Here is a 19598-nt window from a genome sequence, read left to right on the forward strand (position 1 = left end):
TTTCAACTTTTAAGTTAAGTTTTCGAAGGAATAAACATTAACTGATTTAGATGAGAATCCTGTACCAAGAACAGTGAAATATAGTATTCTCGTTATCTCGACATTGATTCCATGCTGTTTTTGCCGACTTAGCACAACGTTCGCACTCTCGGTTTGATCTTGAAACCTTTTTTTTCTTTCCTTTTTCTTTTCTTTTTCTTTTCTTTTTTATTTTTCATTTTTTCTTTTTCATTTTTTTCTTTCGTTATATTCAATTTTTCTTAGATCTTAAGAATGTTAATTGCTTTAATTATTTTCTTTTCGATGATCACACAAAATTTTCAAAATAGCGTGTATAAAAAATTTCGCAAAAAAAAGAATAAAAAAGAAGGAAAAAAAAATTCGATACGAAAACGTGAACGTTTAGCATTTTCTCAGATGACTATTAGTCATCGTCGAGTTCTAATCCACGACTAATTTGCAAGTCGGTTATATAGTTTATGAACATATTTTAAGTCACGTTCGTATTATGTATAAGTTTATTCGTCCATAACGCTAATCAATGCATCTACTTACATTTCAATTTATTTATTTATGTGTATCATCGAAAATTCACACGCTTAGGGCATGATACATGAACAATATATATATATATACCTAACTATTCGTAATATCTTCCTACGTTTTCTCATGAAAGTAAGGAGGAACCTCACTCAAACAGGACGGACAAAGCCAACCGTTTCGCTACGGTCCTGACTATTACATACGTACATCCATACATACACGCTCATTTATTTCTCCGCTTCGACCCTGTTAATATCACGTACGATCTCCGTTCTGCCAGTGAATGCGTTTCAGCTTTATAGTTTACGGGTTCACGGTAGGGCGAGCGAACCCACGATGCGTTCCTGACACAGAAACTTGCCACGAAATTTTACCTAAGAAATTAGTTGAATACTTTTTTTTCTTAACTACTTTAAGAAAGAAAGAAAAAAAAAAGATATTTGCATTATTCGAAACTTGACCTTGAACAATAAAATTGAACGATTAGTTAGATGTTTACCAAATCAGCACGTACTTCGTCTGATTCTATATTTCAAGGTCATTTACGAAAATCCATAAATTTTTTTATGACTTTTCTTTCCTCTTTCTTTTTAAGTAAGATAAGTTCTTTGTACTTGATCCATCAAGTATGTCCCATATCAACTTAATGACGGTTTTTTCTACCTGGTTCGTTTCATTTTTACATATGCTGATATTTTTTTGTATAAAATTAAAGTCAAGTAGTAAAGCAATTTCTTAAGCATGCTTTTCGTTTTTTTTTTTTTTTTTTTTTTTTTTTTTGCTTTTTTCTTTTTTTTTTCTCTTTCTCCAACTAGCACGCTTGATACATGTGCGAGATTTAATGTATTTACGTTACGTGTTGAAATGAGATGCTTAGCTTGGCTTCCCTTGCTTATTTTCTTGCTTGCTTGCTTCGTATCTATTTGCTTCATTCACTTTTAAATGTTACATGTTAAGCGCGTGTAACAACGAAAAATGTAAATTTTGGTAATGCTAAAAAATATATTCTTTCGGACAATTTATCGTGGACCTTGAAATTTCTCTAAAACGTTATGTTTTTTGATGTTCCAATCGATCTTATCTCATTCGGAATAATATTAGAATACGCATTCGACGTATATTGAAATATCCGAATTTCAATTCGATGATACAAATTTCCCGCCTTTCGAGGGAGAATTATAATCATTCTTATTCGGTAATAATATCTCGAAATCGATAATAACAATAAACGAAAGTACTTTTCTTCGTACTATCTCGACAACGATGATGCAGCTGTGTTTGCATAAATGTCGATGATATGATATAGTATTCTCGAAATAAAAAAAGAAGATATATATATACCGAAATGACTATATCTTCTTTCGAATCAACCTTTTCATTTTCTTTTTTCTCTTCTTTTTTTTTTGTGAATATAAAAGCTACTTTTCGATTGTTGTTAAAATTTTAACAAATTTGAACGATTTTTATTATCAAAAGCCTATTATATATTTTAATATTTTCTAATCAATAAAGTTAACGTTTTCATATTATAATTTTTCATTATATTTTTAGGTTAGATTTCTTTTATATCATCTTCCTCTGCCCTCTCTTTCGTATCTTATTTTGGGACTTATCGTATCTTATATCGAGACCTATCCTGATAATGGCAACATGTTTTAAGCCGCCGATTTTTCATCGTGGAAAGACCAAAAACCACGAAATTAGCGAATCACCCGCACATAGCTAGTATTTTTGTCAATTATCGCGATCAACAAGTGTGTTGAAGCTTATATATATATATATATATACACATACACACACACATATATATATATATTCTCTTAACTTAGTGATTGCTGACGACTTGATCAGTTACGACCTGGTCGACAGTGTGTAATGGCTCTTAAAGTTAGTTATAACACAACGTTGGTAGACAAATGAACGAATCGAAGGTCGACTTATCGCAAGAGAAAGAGATAGATATTTACCTGTGTTTACCGTAGGTACGTGACGTACGATTTCACGGTTTGGATAAGATGGCCGGCGTGTCAATAAGAGAGAGACCAGAATGTCGTTTCGTGCGCTTCCTCGTGTCCGCGTACCTGAGAAAAAAGGGAAAACATCGTGTAAAAATCACAGATGTGTGTTGTGTGTGTGTGTGTGTGTGTGTATATGTGTGTACGTTCAAGCAAAGCCGCCATTTCTTCATCACTTTTCAAGCTCGTTCACTTTTACTTCGAGAAGATATTTTTAATATATATCAAATTTTTATTGTTATTTATATATAATGTTAATTAATTACAAAAAGAAATAAAAAATTGTTGAGAGTCGATAATTAATATATATATGTATTATTTTGTCGGTAACGAACGTAATAATTTTTTTATGTTAGTAACTAACTTATTACGAGAAATTATTATAAAATAATTGTTTATCGAGCTTATAGGACAAATGTAAATTTTAAATGATTATTTACCGAGTTCTTATACGTTTGTTAATTTTCTATAACGATCTTAAAAAATCAAGCGTGTTCCTTTCGAAAACAGAAAGTTTTTGATATGTGTATGTGTGAGTGAGAGAGAAAGAGAGAGAGAGCGAGTGGATTGGAAAATAAAATAAGATCCGGACACGCGCGAGCAATATGGCCAGATCATAACTTTCTCCAAATGGAGGTTCTTACGAAACTCCTATACTGGTTTACAATCGACTCGACCCACTCTACTAAGAGAAGAAATTTTTTAATCTGTATTACGAAAATACCATTAATCGATAATTATACTTCGTCAAGTTAGATGTTGTGAGTAAATTAGTTTGTAACTTTAAAGGAATGTTTGATATTTTTCCTTCTTTTTTTTTTTCCCATTTTTTTTTGTTTCATTTTTTTACATTTTTTTTTTTTCATTTTTGTTTTTATTATCTTTATTTTTTTTATTTGTTTTTAAATTTATAAAGCAATTAATCTTAGAAAAAAGAATACATTTTGTCGTTACTCATGCTTATATTGCATATTCTGTTCCAGGAATCAATTGGCGCCATATCTAAAGTGACGCATTTTCCGATAATTTGAATACATTCATTTTAACGTGGAATTATAGATGATACTTGCAAAGATATGGTTTACAATCCTAGCTCCTTCTAAGAGAAATAATTATATCGTCTAATTGCACTCATTAATTAACTTCCATTAACAAGTTTCGTAACAATATGCTACTAAAATAACGATTCAGCTCAACTCATATTATTATTCGTCTTGCTTAACATAACTTTTAAAATATTAATTAATTAATAATTAATTAATTAATTATCATAAATGTTTGCAGTAATTTGCAAAATGAAATTTCTACTAAATTTTATATTGCGTTTTAGTAAATATCACTACTTTTTTTTCGATTTCTTTCGTTTCTCAATGAAAAATTATTTTTCTAGCCTAAAAATTTATCTCGTGTAACAATTTTCAGATACTAGTTTATGAGATTATACCGGCTTGGACCTTGTCTTTCTCTCTCTCTCTCTCTCTCTCTCTCTCTCTCTCTCTCTTTCTCTCTCTTTCTCTCTTTTTCTCTCTCTCTCTCTCTCTAAGCCACGGATTAACTTTCACTCTGAAATGTCAACGACTGTGTTTCACTTTTCACAGACACCCGACGTGCATATCAATCAATTCATGCAGTACGACAAAGGAACGATTGTTATAAAACGATTTACAATTTCTCTCTTATCTATTTCCTTTTCTGTTGCAGAAAGAAAGAAAAAAGAAAAAGAGAAGGACGAAGAAAAGAATTCGAATACAATACGAAAATATTTTTTATTTGCCTACGACGCGGAAGAGAAGCTGTCACTTATTCCGATGCAAAATCGACGAGTCATCGATAATGACAACATATGAAAATAATTTATATCGAATAGAACTTATCGAAACCGGTACAAACGATACGAAAATATTAAATAAAATTCGCCTATCGTAAAATAATATTAACGAGTTTAGTTAATGAAAAGATAAAAAAAAAAAGAAAATGATACTAATTATTATAACGCAAATAATATGAAAGTTGATTTAGTTTGATTATATTTTTGAGGAAGAAAGAAGAACAAAAAAAATATATTTTTCTGATGACACCCAAAGGATGAGAAGATCCTGGTGCGGACATTTTCTTTGGTTATCTAGCTGTATGAGTTTTGTTCGACATCATAAAGCTAGGTTACCGGAGTTAAGCTCCTCGCCATATCAACTTCAGCGATCTTCCTTCCCCCTTACGTGCCTCTACGCTTCAGTGAAATTAAAGTACCGAGACTGCGAACGTTGTTACACCTGACATCCTGAATATCGCCGTGATAGCACACTCCAACCGAAAATTCTCAAAACGTTCGAAGACATTCGATTGTGAGAATTTATGATTACGATATTTTCTTTCTTCTTTTTTTGAGGTTATAAAGTACTTAAGAATCTTAGTATATATGCTTTTATTATAACAAACAAAATAATTAAATTAGATCTATAATTGATAGAATAATTTAAAAATTAATTGTAACTAAATAATGTAATGTAATCTAAATGAAGATTGAAATATTTCGAAAAACATATTTTATAGAATAATCAATAGTTATAACTAAGTAATGTAACATAACCTAAAATGAATACTAACAGAGAAAAAAAGAAAAAAATAGAAATATTCAGAGATATTTATTCAATAAAATAATTATAATCAGTAAGTATAATTAAATAATATAACATAATCTAAATTAATATTGAAACATTTAGCGATGTGTAATATAATTACCAACAAATAAATCAATTCTGTTCTTCAATTTTTCCCATTTCGTTGGAAGTCAAATGATATTGGAAAACTTCAGCTATTTGTATTACAATGAGAAAAGGTTTTACGAAGAGAGAGAGAGAGAGAGAGAGGGGGGGGGGGGAGAGAGAGAGAGAGAGAAAAAGGTAAGTGACACCGAGTTAACAATTGGATACCAAAAGAAAACGTTTCTATCGTTACTTCGAACTTTTCTGTATTCCCTTCGTACGTGAACCTACGGTTGAAGCATCTATAATTATTATTGTTCTAAGTGTTGTCAATGCGTGACATAAATACGTTAAAAGAGATAGAAGAATTCCATTTTTCAAAATCATTCGTATATGTGTATATGTATATATATGTAATATGTAAATTTAATTAGTTCATATATATTTCATCGACGAATTAATTTGAAATTATTTTCGTCTTTTGATTTTTCCCGCTATTTTTGTTACTTTTATAAAGATTCATGGAACAGTATAACCAATTTTTACCGAGAATAGAATAATTTATTTCGACAAAGGCTCGTTTCGACGATGAACGTCTTTAAGGTTTCGGAAATATACATACATACACACATAGACTCGACACGGTACGTGACGACGTTAGTTTCCCACAATAAAGGTGTTCGGAATGTGTGTTCACTGATTATCCTCCTTCACGCACGTATATGAGCATCCGCGGGAATGGAATTTTTTTAGAATAACGTTCAAGAAACGTTGGTATTTATTCATTTTTAAGAAAAACATTTCTCTTTTCAAATAATAATACTTCTTGTTCTAATCAAATAATTCGATTACGTTTGAATTTTATTTTTCGTACATAACCCTAATTTTTATCACTTCATAATATTAGAAGCATAAGGAGTTATTTTTTTTATAATTTATATTTATAACGAGGAATAATATTAAATAAAAAGAGACATAAAACGTTATAAACGTCGTACATTATTTGTAATTTCTAATAGATATAAAACGATAGTCACGATAAATAATACATGTGTTGCAACCTACGGAAAATGTTTTTTTATTAGCAAGTCATGACACATCAATAGGGGACGCCACATTCCGACGTCTGCTGGAATTATGTATCGACCGAGGTAGCATGCTTTTTATAAGTTCATGACCTAATGCCAATACAATAGAAAATATAATAGTCATTAATTACGTCAGCAACTTTAAATGTATCGATAATCGTGAATTATAATTTCGATTATTAAGAATCGATAATTTTCGTTCGATTTTTACTTAATCATCTTATTGTTTATTAATTTAATTTTTGTTTTGAAGCTCGATAATTGTTCCTACAAAAATTGTAGAAACAATACAAAACAATACAATGTGTAATACACGAATAAATAATTATAAAATCTTATTTATTGTAACAAGCGCAGGCGCGCCATGTGCTAAAATGTATTTTGTTCGTTTTTCTTAATAAAAAAACAATCGCGTATCAATAAATTTAAACAATATGAATTAATATAAAAAATGATAGATCTGTATGATAGAATAATTGTTATTTTCATAAAAAAAATGATTGAAAATATCGAAATAAAATATTATATGTTTGATAATGGTTCAACAATGTCTTCTAAAAGCAAAGTCGTTTTCGTTCACAAATGTCGGAAGTACTGCTCGAATAGAATGGAAACTATATAGATCTTTTTTCTTTTACAGGAATAATAAATGATAGTGTTATCGTAAGCAAATAATATAATTATTCATATGGTGTTAGATAATATTCGATTGGAACATGCATAGAAAATAAATTGGAAAGGCGTATTGTTAAAATAGATGTTTTACCGGAAGTTAAGTATATGGAGAGGTCTCGAATCTTCTAGAATGTTCTAGAATATTCCAGAATACAACGAGGGTATATAAAACGGTACCCTTACCCGAGCAGCCATTCGTTTTGCTCGCTTGAGTCGATCCTGTGCTATCGTTTTACGAAGTTTCTTCTATCAAGTTTATTAACAAGGTATTGAATTTTTTTATATTAAATATAACGAGAAAATTTGTAATCATTGTATCTTCTTTTTTTTCTTGTTATAATAATCTTTTTCATAATTACTATGAAATTCAAATATTGACTTGCCAAACGCTTCTTAACGTGAACGGTTCATTTTAGTTTTTTATTTAACTCGAAATCGAAGGAAAAATGTTTGCCCTTTTCTTTTAATCCATTTTTAAATCAAAAAATAACATATCTCGTTCAATATAAAAAGAAATTATTTTGGTTATTTTATTAATTAAATTAAATTATTTAATTTTTCGCGTCAGTCACATGTTTCAATGTATAAGAATATATAATTAATGTTATTTTATTTCATATTATTAATTTTCTTTGTTTCTTTAAATTTGTATTAATAATTATTTTATTAATTTTAGATGGCAGAACAAATGGAAACTGACGGAGAATTAGAAACTTTTGCTTTCCAAGCAGAGATTGCACAGCTTATGTCTCTGATTATTAACACATTTTATTCGAATAAGGAAATTTTCTTAAGAGAACTTATTTCAAATTCTAGTGATGCTCTCGATAAAATTCGTTACGAATCTCTAACAGACCCATCTAAACTGGACAGTGGTAAAGAATTATATATCAAAATCATTCCAAATGAAAATGATGGAACTCTGACTATTATTGATACTGGAATTGGTATGACCAAAGCTGATTTAGTTAATAACCTTGGTACGATTGCTAAATCCGGTACCAAAGCATTCATGGAAGCTCTTCAAGCTGGAGCTGATATTTCTATGATCGGTCAATTTGGTGTTGGTTTTTATTCTGCTTACTTAGTAGCGGATAAGGTAACTGTTGTTTCTAAGAGCAATGATGACGAACAGTACTTATGGGAATCTAGTGCTGGAGGTTCATTTACTGTTAGACGCGATACTGGAGAACCTTTAGGACGTGGTACAAAGATTATCCTTCATATAAAGGAAGATCAATCTGAGTACCTCAAAGAACTTAAAATCAAGGAAATTGTAAAGAAACACTCTCAATTCATTGGCTATCCCATTAAATTAGTTGTACAGAAGGAACGTGAAAAAGAATTGAGTGAAGATGAGGATGAAGTTGAGGAAGAAAAGAAAGAAGATGAAGAAGGAAAACCAAAGATTGAAGATGTAGGTGAAGATAAGGAAGAGGAAGATAAAGAAAAGAAAAAGAAAAAGAAGACTATAAAAGAAAAATACTCCGAAGATGAGGAATTGAACAAAACTAAACCAATATGGACACGTAACGCGGATGACATTGCACAGGAGGAATACGGAGAATTTTATAAGTCATTAACTAATGATTGGGAAGATCATCTAGCTGTCAAACATTTCTCCGTGGAAGGACAATTAGAATTCAGGGCATTGCTCTTTGTTCCTCGCCGTATGCCATTTGACTTATTTGAAAATAAGAAAAGAAAGAACAACATCAAGTTATATGTACGCAGAGTATTTATAATGGATAATTGCGAAGAATTAATCCCCGAGTACCTGAATTTCATTAAGGGTGTAGTTGATAGTGAAGATTTGCCATTAAATATCTCTCGTGAGATGTTACAGCAAAACAAAATTCTTAAGGTTATTAGAAAGAACCTTGTTAAGAAATGTCTAGAACTTTTTGAAGAATTAACGGAAGACAAAGATTCTTATAAGAAGTTCTATGAACAATTTAGCAAGAACATTAAATTAGGTATTCATGAAGATAGTACCAATCGCAGCAAATTAGCAGATTTATTGAGGTATCATACTTCTGCATCTGGAGATGAAGCTTGCTCTCTAAAGGATTATGTTGGTAGGATGAAAGAGAACCAAAAACATATCTACTTTATTACTGGAGAAAGCAAAGACCAAGTTGCAAATAGTTCTTTCGTAGAACGTGTCAAAAAACGTGGCTTTGAAGTAGTATATATGACAGAGCCTATTGATGAATATGTTGTCCAACAATTAAAGGAATTTGATGGAAAACAGCTGGTATCTGTAACTAAGGAAGGTCTAGAACTTCCAGAAGACGAAGAGGAGAAGAAAAAAAGAGAGGAGGATAAAGCTAAGTTTGAAAACTTATGCAAAGTTATGAAGACCATTCTTGATAATAAAGTAGAAAAAGTTGTGGTATCGAACAGATTGGTTGATTCTCCATGCTGTATTGTTACGTCTCAGTATGGTTGGACCGCTAATATGGAAAGGATAATGAAGGCGCAAGCGCTTCGCGATACTTCAACCATGGGATATATGGCTGCGAAGAAACATCTGGAAATTAATCCAGATCATTCAATCATTGAAACTTTACGTCAAAAGGCTGAAGCTGACAAAAATGATAAAGCTGTAAAAGATCTGGTTATACTTTTATTTGAAACTGCGTTGCTTTCATCTGGTTTTACATTAGATGAGCCACAGGTGCATGCTTCTAGAATTTATAGAATGATTAAGCTAGGTCTTGGCATTGATGAAGATGACTCAATGCAAGAAGAACAGAAAATAGTGGATGAAGTAGTCCCTCAAGTAGAAAGTAATGAAGCAGAGGATGCATCCCGAATGGAAGAAGTTGATTAAATATAAAACACGATATATGACATATGTCATTGTTATAGAAAGACTGTTCGAATCAAAGAGAAATCTTATTATCCCTCTTTGATCCATTTACCACGTTTTATGTGGTCACTTACACCAGACATCTTTTTTTGTAACATACTTTTGTCACTTAATTTATCATTCCTCTCTTATGTATGTTAAGTTAAAAATAATAAAATTACCAACGAAATAAACCCTCATGTATTTTCTATCTATTCATTGTTTCTTTTTTTTTTTTTTAAGTTAAAAAGTATAGTTAAATTCATTCATTTAAAATTATTAGTTATTTAAATACATTGTTATGTTAACATTACTTATTGTTTTTAATTACATTTTAACACTACTTATTGTTTTTAATAATATTTTTAATTGAGTTTCTTTTACAACTAATTGATAATAGTGTAAAGATTAAAAATTTTACTTTGTTTTAATTTCTTTTGGCGTAAAAGACATTAAACTTTACATTAAAGTAACATGAAAAATTTAAAATAAGACAGACCATTTTAGAGAATTTAGATAATAAAAATTCTACAACAATTATAAATACGAATATTTATTTAGAAATAGAGGTGAAATGAATGGGAAAATAAATTTGATATGAAAATCATTATAGGCTGTAACATAAATAACAAAGAAGTGAAAGTTCGAACTTTGTTAGGTTATGAAGCCATTCTTTTATTATATTTTGTCAAATCAATATCGTAACCAAGGTCATGCAATTTAATAAATAATTATTTTGATTAATTTACATTTATTTAAACTATTTGTAATAATTCTTTCGATTATTTAACAATTATTTAAGATAAACATTATAAAGTATTCGATTAGTTATTAATGATTAGATAAAAATAACTTATGATAATTAAGTTAGTATAATTGTTAAACAATAGCTCAATTGTTTAAATACTTCATAGCTATTATTGCACGTTGGATATGAAGTAATTTTTATTCAAGTTTTTTTTGTACATTGAAATTTTAATTTTACATTGTTGGCCAGTATTGTAACATAGAACACATAAGTAATTTTAACAGTTGCTAGTCAATTTTTTATTCAATTTGAAAAAATGGATATCGTTGGCTACAATTAATAAATGAAATTTTATGTATATATATAAATTGAATCTTTGAAAACATTAACCTTCGAATGGTGAGACTCTGGTAATCGATATTATTTCTAGTATAATATATATCACGTATATAAGGAATAACAAAACATTGTTACATGTAATCCTGATCATGAATTAGTTTTTATGCAAATGGCCCATAATAATTAACTATCTTTTTCTTTGTTTGCCTTCTTACAAGATATATATTAAATTGTAAATAATATCAAACTAATATCTGCTTCAAATAACTAGAGCATTAGAAAGCATTAGAAAAGTCATTAGTTCTTAGTTGTTTTCCTTCTTACTTACTCATTTTTTTCATTGTTTCCTCTCTTTGTTGATGTTTTTTGTGTTTAAGAAAGATATCTATAGCTACATAGATCTATTTATGATACAGTTGTAGTTTGGCAATATATATATATATATAAATTAGATGGTTTTATGAAATGTTTATAATTTATATTATGAAAGTTAATTATAAGAATTAATACAAAAATTCTTTAATTTTAGATTTTAATAATAAAAGACATTTAGTTATAAATAGTTATTAATGAGTATTTATTTATAAATAATTATTAAGTTATTAAATTGTAAATATACTATAAATTATAATCTATTATGAATATTAGTATGAGTTATTAATATGAATTTCAATTCATCGATTATTGGGTTATTAATTAAATAGAACATTGACTTAGATTTTCATATGAGAGTACAGAAAGCTATTTGATTGCATGAAGTGTAGGCCATAAAATTGATTTTCTTTATATTTAATTCCAACTTATAATGAATTTATTGAAAAGACATTAAATAAGATTAATTTTTTTTTATATACATGCATTCGATCAAATAGTATGTATAAAATTTCTCTTATATTACTTTTAGTATAGTACATTTGTAAAAGATTACAATTATTTATCATTTACATTTAATATATACTACAATTAAATAACTTATATGTAGCTTATGTTATGATGGTATATTTTGTTTGTCTTCTTACTTACGTTATATGCATTCTACATATTACAAGTTATATGGTGGAACTAATGACATGTTAAGCAGGCAAGATTTTCAATTGATGATTTTCATAAACGTATGAAATTTGTTTTGATTAAAAATAAAATTATTAGGATGAAGATAGGAAATTTTGCATAAATTAATAAATTGTAAAATGACGAATTGGTACATGTAATATATTTTTAATTGGAGTGAAAAATAATTGATTTATTTATTCTTTTATCAGTGAGAAATCTTTGTGATCATTGTGATTCGTCTTCCCTGATTAACAGAAAATATATATAGTGTATTATATTTATATTGAGGATATTTATTTATATATAGAGGATATTATATATATAAGTACTATATATTGCATAATTTGTTTTTGTTTTTAAATGTCTCGTTTTAATCATGGCGCGTTAAAAATGCGCAAGTATACGAGCGCCATCTATTTATCATTCTGGAAAGAATGTCCGTCATTCTCTGTACGGATAAAGTTAGTTCTTCTATCATTCGTATACGTTTTATATAAAAATTATGATGGCAAGCAAAGGATGGAAGGTTAGTATTTAGATATATTCTTCTTTAACTGAAATAATGAATGACAGAACATAATAAACATGCAAGATGGTCAATTAAGTAGAAATTTTTGGCCAAATTTTGGCCGTAAAATTCTTCCCTTTTAGGTCGTACGACCCCATGTGCCACTGATAAAGTTTCGTAAAGGAGGTTTAAATAGAGGTAACACGAAGAGAATTGTTATGTATACTCTTAAATAATGAAGTGAAATTGTCGTTATTGGTTAGTAAACGTAGGTGCGAGCGCGGCTCCATCTGCGGCTTCAGGGACGGCATCAGCTACTGGACGTGCAACTGGACCCCAGGTAATTGTTTTGCCAACTATAGATGATATTCATCTACCATCAAGATTTCATCGGCGACCTATCGACGAGAAAGAAATTGAGTATATTAATGTAAGTCTCGTGATTTACCTGCAAATAACAAAATAAATTTCATACATAAATGTTACATAAACTTGTTCAAGTTACGTAAGATTATTTTTAATGATTATTTTTTCCTTTTCTATCAAAACAAATTCTACAATGAAAACTAAAAATACTTTATACGTGAAACGAGGAATTTCTATTTTCGTAGTTTAATGATCATTCTTTTTTTTTTTTCTTCTTTTTTCAGCGTGGCGGACCGGAATAATCGTATTTAAAAATTGATTAGGAAAGCGTTTAAATTTTAGATCACCGTTCGTTGTTCATTTTCGTAAATTGACTTTTGTTTGATATACGGTATTGTCTAAATAAATGAACGTAATAGAAAATTAATGAATCATAAAAAAGGATGTAGAATTTCTCTTAGCCATCTATCGGACAAGGTCTCCTCACAATACACATTTATGTGACATTGCCAGGACCTGCTATTTCTAGAATATCTTTCGCTTCATTGCTGTACCGACTAATGCTTGTTACTCAGTCGAAGCGAAAGTACTAACCACAAAAGCGTATTTTGGCGTCTAAATATATGTAATTTATTCAATGTAATAATCAATAAAATCAATCAAAAAATAAATTCGCATTGAGAACATATTTTCCCAATGAACAAGAATAAATGAAACGAATGAAAATAAATTTGGAATATTGAATTTGTCGTTACTCGTGAAATATAAATTGGATCAAAAAAATTTTTTTTTTTTTTCTTTTTTCTAAATTCAACGAAAAATCATATAACATATAAAAGCTTCGGTATGGTCGATATCGGACGGTACGATCGGTAAAAGAAAAAATATTTTTTATTTGAAAATTATGATTACGTCAGAATGTTCGTTTTGAAGCAGGTGCCTAAGTTTATCGATGCTTCCCTATACCATGACAGAAATAGCAGACGACAGTGCGCTCGGCTGCGCAGCGAACGACGACGACGACGACAACGTCCATCCATCCGCAAACAAGTACTGGATGTGATTAACGGAGGTTCATAATCGTGTCATAGTTTATCGAAATCGCGAAATTAATATACACGAACGACGTAATCGATACGACGTAAAAATGTCTGAGATAACAGATTTTGGCCCGAGAAAAACGATTTTTATATTGGCTATTGTGGCTGGATGCTTTGCGGTATTGTGGCCAAAAATCTTTTATCCCATGCTCACAGCTTCTGTCAATTCACATCATTCGTCTTCTGATGGTAAGTTCATAAATAAAAATTCAAATGATATGTTAATGAAAATTAATCTATCATCGCGAAACGATATTTCTATGTTATTGCACGTGTAAGATCTTTTTATGATTAGATAAATATTATTATATCATACTTCGTATCGTGTTAGACATTATGAAACGAATGATTTTAAATATGTAGTTAAGAAAATTCTTCCCATGTTGTATACCGAATGAATATTTATTAGCATGCTGTGAAGTATTATTCGAAAGCGATGTTACTGCTTTGGACATTATGCAAGAAATGTGTCAAAATATATTGAGACATCATCAAGTTGATCCACGAGTGAAAGATGCCTTTAAAACTAGCAAAATGGCACCACAAATTGCTAATTTATGTAAGGATGAAGTTTTGGCAAGATGTGGGATAGATTTGTCAATCTTTCTGGCGGAAAAGGAACGTCTTGGAAAAACTTCTAAACAAGTTTTGGAAGAAATTAGATCATTCAATAGTTCTATATGCCTTAAAATGAATTTTGGTATACCGTTATCACAGTTGGGAATACCACATCTTATAAGATATCACATCTTAATGCCCCATAGTAATTATAAATATTTTTCAATGATTTTACTAACATTATTTCTTAAGAAGTAACTAATTCATTAATTGGATTGAGTTATAAAAATAAATGATTAACAAAATTTTTTAATAATTTTTATAATTTTGAGAAATAACAAAATATATCGTAATTGTATTAAACACTATTCAGGATGAAATAGAATGTATATGCATGTCTATAATGTTACTCATGTTATATATATGGATCATCGGATATATATGGAAGACAGACTTAAATCATTTATCCTTCTTTGGCATTTTGCCAGAAAAACAAGCATGATGGTTAGGGTACAAGGCTTGGATTGCTATAATAGTTTCAAATACATTTATATGATGACCTCTTCCTGGATTCTAATATGTTACAAAGTAATATATTATTATTTTTGTTTTATATTACTAATAATTATAATGATATAATATAGGATTATTTGATTTTATTATTTGATTATATGTTTGTGAGTGTGTAAACATCTAATTACATTTGTAAAAATTCGAATTAATGTATGGTTAATATATTAATGATAATGAAAAAAATAAAAATATTTATTTTAATTTAGTTACTCTAAGGCAAGAAAGACGTACTCCACCTCATGCAGGAGGTCTTCATCCAGCATTAAGGGAACGTGGAAGAACTATACCTATTTCGCACATTGTACCAAAAATAGTAGACAGACCTGATCATGTAATGCCAAAAATGAGACCACCTATGGGAGGTGCTGGTCATGTAGTACCAGCACCAAAAGGAAATGGAACTATGGGAGTTATTATGCCTCTCTATACATTAGGCATTGTGTTGTTCTTTTTGTATACTATTGTTAAGGTAATATTTATTTTTCTTTTCATTAAAAATAATGATAAACCAATATATTCTTATTTAAAGTATCTTTTGATTTTAAAACATTTTAGGTATTGAGGAAGAACTCTGATAGTGAGATTATCTCAGAATATCCAGGAGCAGCTGCTGAGAAAGAATTTCGAAAAATGGTATTTAATCCAGATTTACTTGCTAGCGCAATGACAGGAGGTACAATGCATTATCAAAAAGAACAATCCCCATATAAACCTGCACCAACTATAGAGGAATTGAATAATCGTAAGTTTTTCATTTTTTTATGAAGATGCTAATCATTTTGCATTATTATTATTGTACCATTTTCCTCTGAAAGCTAATTTCTTTGAAAGGATAATTAGAGTTAAGGTATATGTTTCCTTGGGTATCTAAAAAGAATTTTAAATGGTGTTGCATGATGCAAGGTTTGCACAATTAGAACACACGCGTATTTTATACAATAGGTATAATTGCAAAATATAATTTGAAACACTTGAAATTATTGTAAGTACGTGTATTTACTCTCTGAACCGATTTGATAATGTTCTACATGCTGGAACACAAGAAGCGGCAGGAGACATAGAGATAGATCAGCTGAGACGTCGTTTGGACGAGACGGAAGCAGCCATGGAAAGAATTGTTGTTCAGATGGGCAACATATCACGTTCAGTGATGCATAGCCCAAGCTCACAGCCAGAAATCAAGGTTTAATAGATTAATTTTGAAGCAAATTACATTTACAGTTTCCTAGTCCTTAGAAATGTGCACGTTGCTGTGTTCTGATTGCGTTTCAAGCTTTACCCATCCCAATGTGCGTTATAAACTTCGTAAATTTAATATAAAACTTTATATTCAGTATATAGCTTTTGATAAATATAAATGAGTGTGGATAACAGTTGTCAAAATTATCAAATAGTCAATTGGACATTTAAGTTCTATTAAAATATATATTTATATTTAAAAAAAATTGAGTGTAATTTCTACTATAAATATCGTAATGTAAGACGAATAGGGTAAATAAATTTATAGTGTATCTTTTTACCTTTTGAGTAGTAGATGGGGCTCCAAAGTCCAATGGCCTGGCAGGGGTCAATCACTGTTCTAAGGTATATCACTTACTGCCATGATGATTCCTAACATGAGTAACCAAGAGTTTGTGAAAAAATTGTTGTTCCTTTGCATATTTTACCTGTAATAAGAATATGATCTTATTAAAAATTGTTTAGGCTTCAATATATCTTTAATCCTTGTTTAATGTTTGATATACAAAGTAGATTACATTGTATTTTCTCCTTAAATTGCACTCGAATAAAATTAGTGATATCATAGTTCTTAATTGATTTTTCATAGTTAAAATGTAATTACAATAGTAGTATATAATCTGTCGAATAAAATGTCGAAAAATAACTACTACTAAACATGTGTTGTGCATGATGATTGTTTATATTTTTATCAAAGGTAATATAAAATATTAAATTGTTATTATGTGCGTTCTTAAGAACTGATGATATATTAATTATTTATTTTTCTATCTTATATTCTAGCACAATATCCAAGCGTTAGTGGTTTGAATTAAGCGAACAAAGCTGAAAAACCCATAGATGATATGGCTTTTCTAATAGTAGGAAATAACATTACAGATGTAACAGTAGAATGCTGTACTATATAGGCTTTCTCTTTATAGATATTCACAAATGTGTTTTTATCAAATGTGTTATATGATAAAATGATTATATTTGTAATATTAAACTTGCAATTTATAGGAAGACTCCACTGTCCAGGAAACTTATAGTACTGAAGATCAAGAAGTAGAAACCATAGAACAATCACCAACAGTTAAAGTAATGGGTATGGAAATGACTGCCAGCTGTGAAGGTGGACAAAAATGTAGTAGACCTACCACCCCCATAATACCCCCACCCCATAGGTATTATATTTTATTTTAATAAGATAATTTACGAGTATTCAGCACAATTGAGATTCTTTTTTTTTATAATTACAGTCAAACTGAGAGGGAGAAGACACCACCAGTACCAATCTATTTAGAAGGCGCTTTACCTCCACAATGTGAATTACTTGTAACGGATTCAGAAACTCAAGAACAAAAAGCAGAGGAAAGTGCTGAAGCGCCCGTAATTCTCTCAGGCAAAATGACACTCTCTCTCATCAGTCTCGACCAGATTGCAGCTGTAAGAAAATATTAGAATTCAGCAGAATCAAATGAAACTGCGGAGCCTTGTTTTATTTGGTGATTCTTTTACTTATTTTATTGTTTGCCTAACTTTTTTAAGTTATTTTAACATAATCATGCTTGGATAACGCAGAAATTGAGTGTTATATGTAGCAAATTATTAAATACAAATTTGCTTCGTTTGTTGTAAATTAAAAATTTTCTGGTGGATGTTTTCTAATCTAATTGTTTCTATCATATATACACAATTTTTGTGATTTTTTTCAGATAATGTGTGGGCTCTAAGTTTTTAACAGCTTATTTATTTGTAATTTATTTTAATTGTATTTTTAGTTAGCAGCGTTTGCTTTTTTCACTAACCACGTTGGCTATTTTCAAATTTTGTATTACATTATCAAATATTATGTCATTACTAATAACATTTGTTCTATTAGGAATCTGAAGATGAAAATGAAGTGATGGAAGAAGCAGAAAGTACTTCCATTATAAGATCAATGAACGAAAATGAACGTGAAGTAAAAGAGCAAGCAATAACGATGAGTAATGAGGAACAATTGAATGATTTAGAGAAAGAATTACAATTTAAAACACAGTTATACAGCTCTGATGAAGATGAAGGCGAGGAAGAAGAAGAGGAAGAGGAAGAGGAAAATGAAGATGAAGATGAAGATGAAGATGAAGATGAAGATGAAGCAGAAGTAGAAGCAGTAAAAGAAAAGAAAGAAGAAAAAGAAGAAGGAGAGAACGAAAAGGAAGAAAAAAATGAAGAAAAAGAAGTGAAGATTGATAAAGCAAAGAACAAAGAGATGGGCAAAGAAGATGAAGATGAAGATGAAGATGAAGATGAAGATGAAGATGAAGATGAAGATGAAGATGAAGAGGAAGTGGAATTGGAAGAGGAAGAGGAGGAGGAGGAGGTAGAATCGGATGAGGAAGAGGAGGAGGAGGAGGAGGAAATGGAGTTGGAAGGGGAGGAAGAAGAAGAGGAGGAGGAGGAGGAAGAGGAGGAAGAGGAGGAGGACGAGGAAGAGGAGGAAGAGAGGGAGGGAGAGGAAGAGGAGGATGAATATGAGTATGGTTATGAATATGAAGATGAAATTGAGTTTGAAGAAGAGGCAACGGGAGGAACGTCATATTGCCTACGAGAATTACTATCCGATTCTTGATCCATTTAATAAGGACATCTTGTGTTCTTAAGTTTAAATAAAGAAAAAAACAATGCTTTTAAGATAAATGATTTTTTCTTTAAAATTAATCTCTGTTATCTAAGAAAAATACCTATATCTTACTTAATCGATTTACTTTTATGGTTGTAAAAAATAGATTTGAAATAAATTAAGTTTTTTATGATAAAAGAATGAATGTATCATTCTTGCAAGTGATCTTACAAGATGTAACGTTTAAATGGAAAAATATAATAATAAACAGTTCTTATTTGTTTTCAATGAATATTTTGAAGATAATTCTTCACCGTTGATATCGTCGAACCGCAGTATATGATTGGCTACTTAATTGTGGTAACCACGTGATTATGAATCCTTTCTTTTGTAAAGAAATATTTCAAATGTTTTATATACAACAAAGAAGTTAATTACATGATCGTTTTAAACATTGATAGGATTAAAATATTTATTTTTTTAATCCTGCGTATCGTTGTTTTATTATAATTATATAGAACGCATACCAACCAGTTAAAATAACTTTTAAAATAACTTTTAGATAAATCAAACGTTTGTCTATAATCGGTTATATAGTTTTTAATTACATTTTTAAATAAATATAATATTATTTGAAAATTATATTAAAA

The 19598-nt window shown here is 29.6% G+C and overlaps 4 protein-coding genes and 1 long non-coding RNA gene across 20 annotated transcripts in view; 4 read left to right on the plus strand and 1 right to left on the minus strand.

The window, feature by feature from the left end:
• LOC118450429 (uncharacterized) overlaps positions 1-5144 on the plus strand; it is a 6511-nt gene extending 1367 nt beyond the window's left edge. Inside the window, exon 3 of the long non-coding RNA XR_014982740.1 lies at positions 4260-5144. This is a non-coding gene — a long non-coding RNA (uncharacterized LOC118450429). The remainder of the gene's footprint in view (positions 1-4259) is intronic.
• LOC118450428 (uncharacterized) overlaps positions 1-11322 on the minus strand; it is a 26948-nt gene extending 15626 nt beyond the window's left edge. For 4 of the 10 annotated variants that reach the window (XR_014982735.1, XR_014982738.1, XR_014982733.1 and 1 more), the window contains exons 1-2: positions 5298-6246; positions 2511-2624 (exon numbers count right to left, since the gene is read on the minus strand). Coding sequence is in view for 1 of the 10 variants with exons in the window: in XM_085660313.1 (XP_085516439.1) it covers positions 2511-2624; positions 11293-11305 (127 nt within the window). In the remaining 9 variants the exon portion in view is untranslated. Of the gene's footprint in view, positions 1-469; positions 2625-2998; positions 3324-5297; positions 6247-11292 lie in introns of those variants that run through there. The other 6 variants (XR_014982736.1, XR_014982739.1, XM_085660313.1 and 3 more) reach the window with 6 other exon arrangements.
• Positions 7136-10071, plus strand: LOC118450422 (heat shock protein 83). Its single transcript, XM_035886196.2, has 2 exons — positions 7136-7289; positions 7700-10071. Exon 2 carries the CDS (start codon positions 7700-7702, stop codon positions 9857-9859), a length of 2160 nt encoding a protein of 719 aa, XP_035742089.1. The 5' UTR covers positions 7136-7289; the 3' UTR covers positions 9860-10071.
• Positions 11323-12398: 1076 nt separating the features above from the next.
• On the plus strand, positions 12399-14005 carry LOC118450416 (alpha-ketoglutarate dehydrogenase component 4). Of its 5 annotated transcripts, none has more exons than XM_035886184.2 (4): positions 12399-12543; positions 12669-12723; positions 12798-12955; positions 13825-13971. In XM_035886184.2, the coding sequence occupies exons 1-4, from the start codon at positions 12520-12522 to the stop codon at positions 13969-13971; spliced, it is 384 nt and encodes a 127-aa protein (XP_035742077.1). In that variant the 5' UTR covers positions 12399-12519. The 5 variants fall into 5 exon arrangements, with proteins under 5 accessions (XP_035742077.1, XP_035742075.1, XP_035742076.1 ...); XM_035886182.2 differs by having other exon boundaries at positions 12404-12543; positions 12789-12955; XM_035886183.2 differs by having other exon boundaries at positions 12404-12543; positions 12789-12955; positions 13828-13971.
• A 33-nt stretch (positions 14006-14038) lies between these two features.
• On the plus strand, positions 14039-19374 carry RIC-3 (RIC3 acetylcholine receptor chaperone). Of its 3 annotated transcripts, none has more exons than XM_085660101.1 (8): positions 14039-14180; positions 14401-14754; positions 15329-15591; positions 15678-15864; positions 16166-16305; positions 17364-17527; positions 17603-17789; positions 18226-19374. In XM_085660101.1, the coding sequence occupies exons 1-8, from the start codon at positions 14039-14041 to the stop codon at positions 18955-18957; spliced, it is 2169 nt and encodes a 722-aa protein (XP_085516227.1). In that variant the 3' UTR covers positions 18958-19374. The 3 variants fall into 3 exon arrangements, with proteins under 3 accessions (XP_085516227.1, XP_085516228.1, XP_085516229.1); XM_085660102.1 differs by lacking the exon at positions 16166-16305 and adding an exon at positions 16651-16706 and having other exon boundaries at positions 18226-19371; XM_085660103.1 differs by lacking the exon at positions 16166-16305 and adding an exon at positions 16654-16706 and having other exon boundaries at positions 18226-19365.
• Positions 19375-19598: the final 224 nt, after the last annotated feature.

The sequence above is a fragment of the Vespa mandarinia genome, chromosome 11 (assembly GCF_050613455.1).
Source record: "Vespa mandarinia isolate Hongniang chromosome 11, ASM5061345v1, whole genome shotgun sequence".
NCBI lineage: Eukaryota > Metazoa > Arthropoda > Insecta > Hymenoptera > Vespidae > Vespa > Vespa mandarinia.

Bases quoted from the DNA above. Each gene is read 5' to 3' on its own strand.
- LOC118450422 (XM_035886196.2), top strand. From the start codon at position 7,700: ATGGCAGAACAAATGGAAACTGACGGAGAATTAGAAACTTTTGCTTTC.
- LOC118450416 (XM_035886182.2), top strand. From the start codon at position 12,520: ATGATGGCAAGCAAAGGATGGAAG. The intron at 12,544-12,668 runs GTTAGTATTTAG...CTTCCCTTTTAG, and splicing joins TGGCAAGCAAAGGATGGAAG to GTCGTACGACCCCATGTGCC. The intron at 12,956-13,824 runs GTAAGTCTCGTG...TTCGTTTTGAAG, and splicing joins AAGAAATTGAGTATATTAAT to CAGGTGCCTAAGTTTATCGA.
- RIC-3 (XM_085660101.1), top strand. From the start codon at position 14,039: ATGTCTGAGATAACAGATTTTGGCCCGAGAAAAACGATTTTTATATTG. The intron at 14,181-14,400 runs GTAAGTTCATAA...AATATTTATTAG, and splicing joins ACATCATTCGTCTTCTGATG to CATGCTGTGAAGTATTATTC. The intron at 17,790-18,225 runs GTAAGAAAATAT...TTGTTCTATTAG, and splicing joins GTCTCGACCAGATTGCAGCT to GAATCTGAAGATGAAAATGA.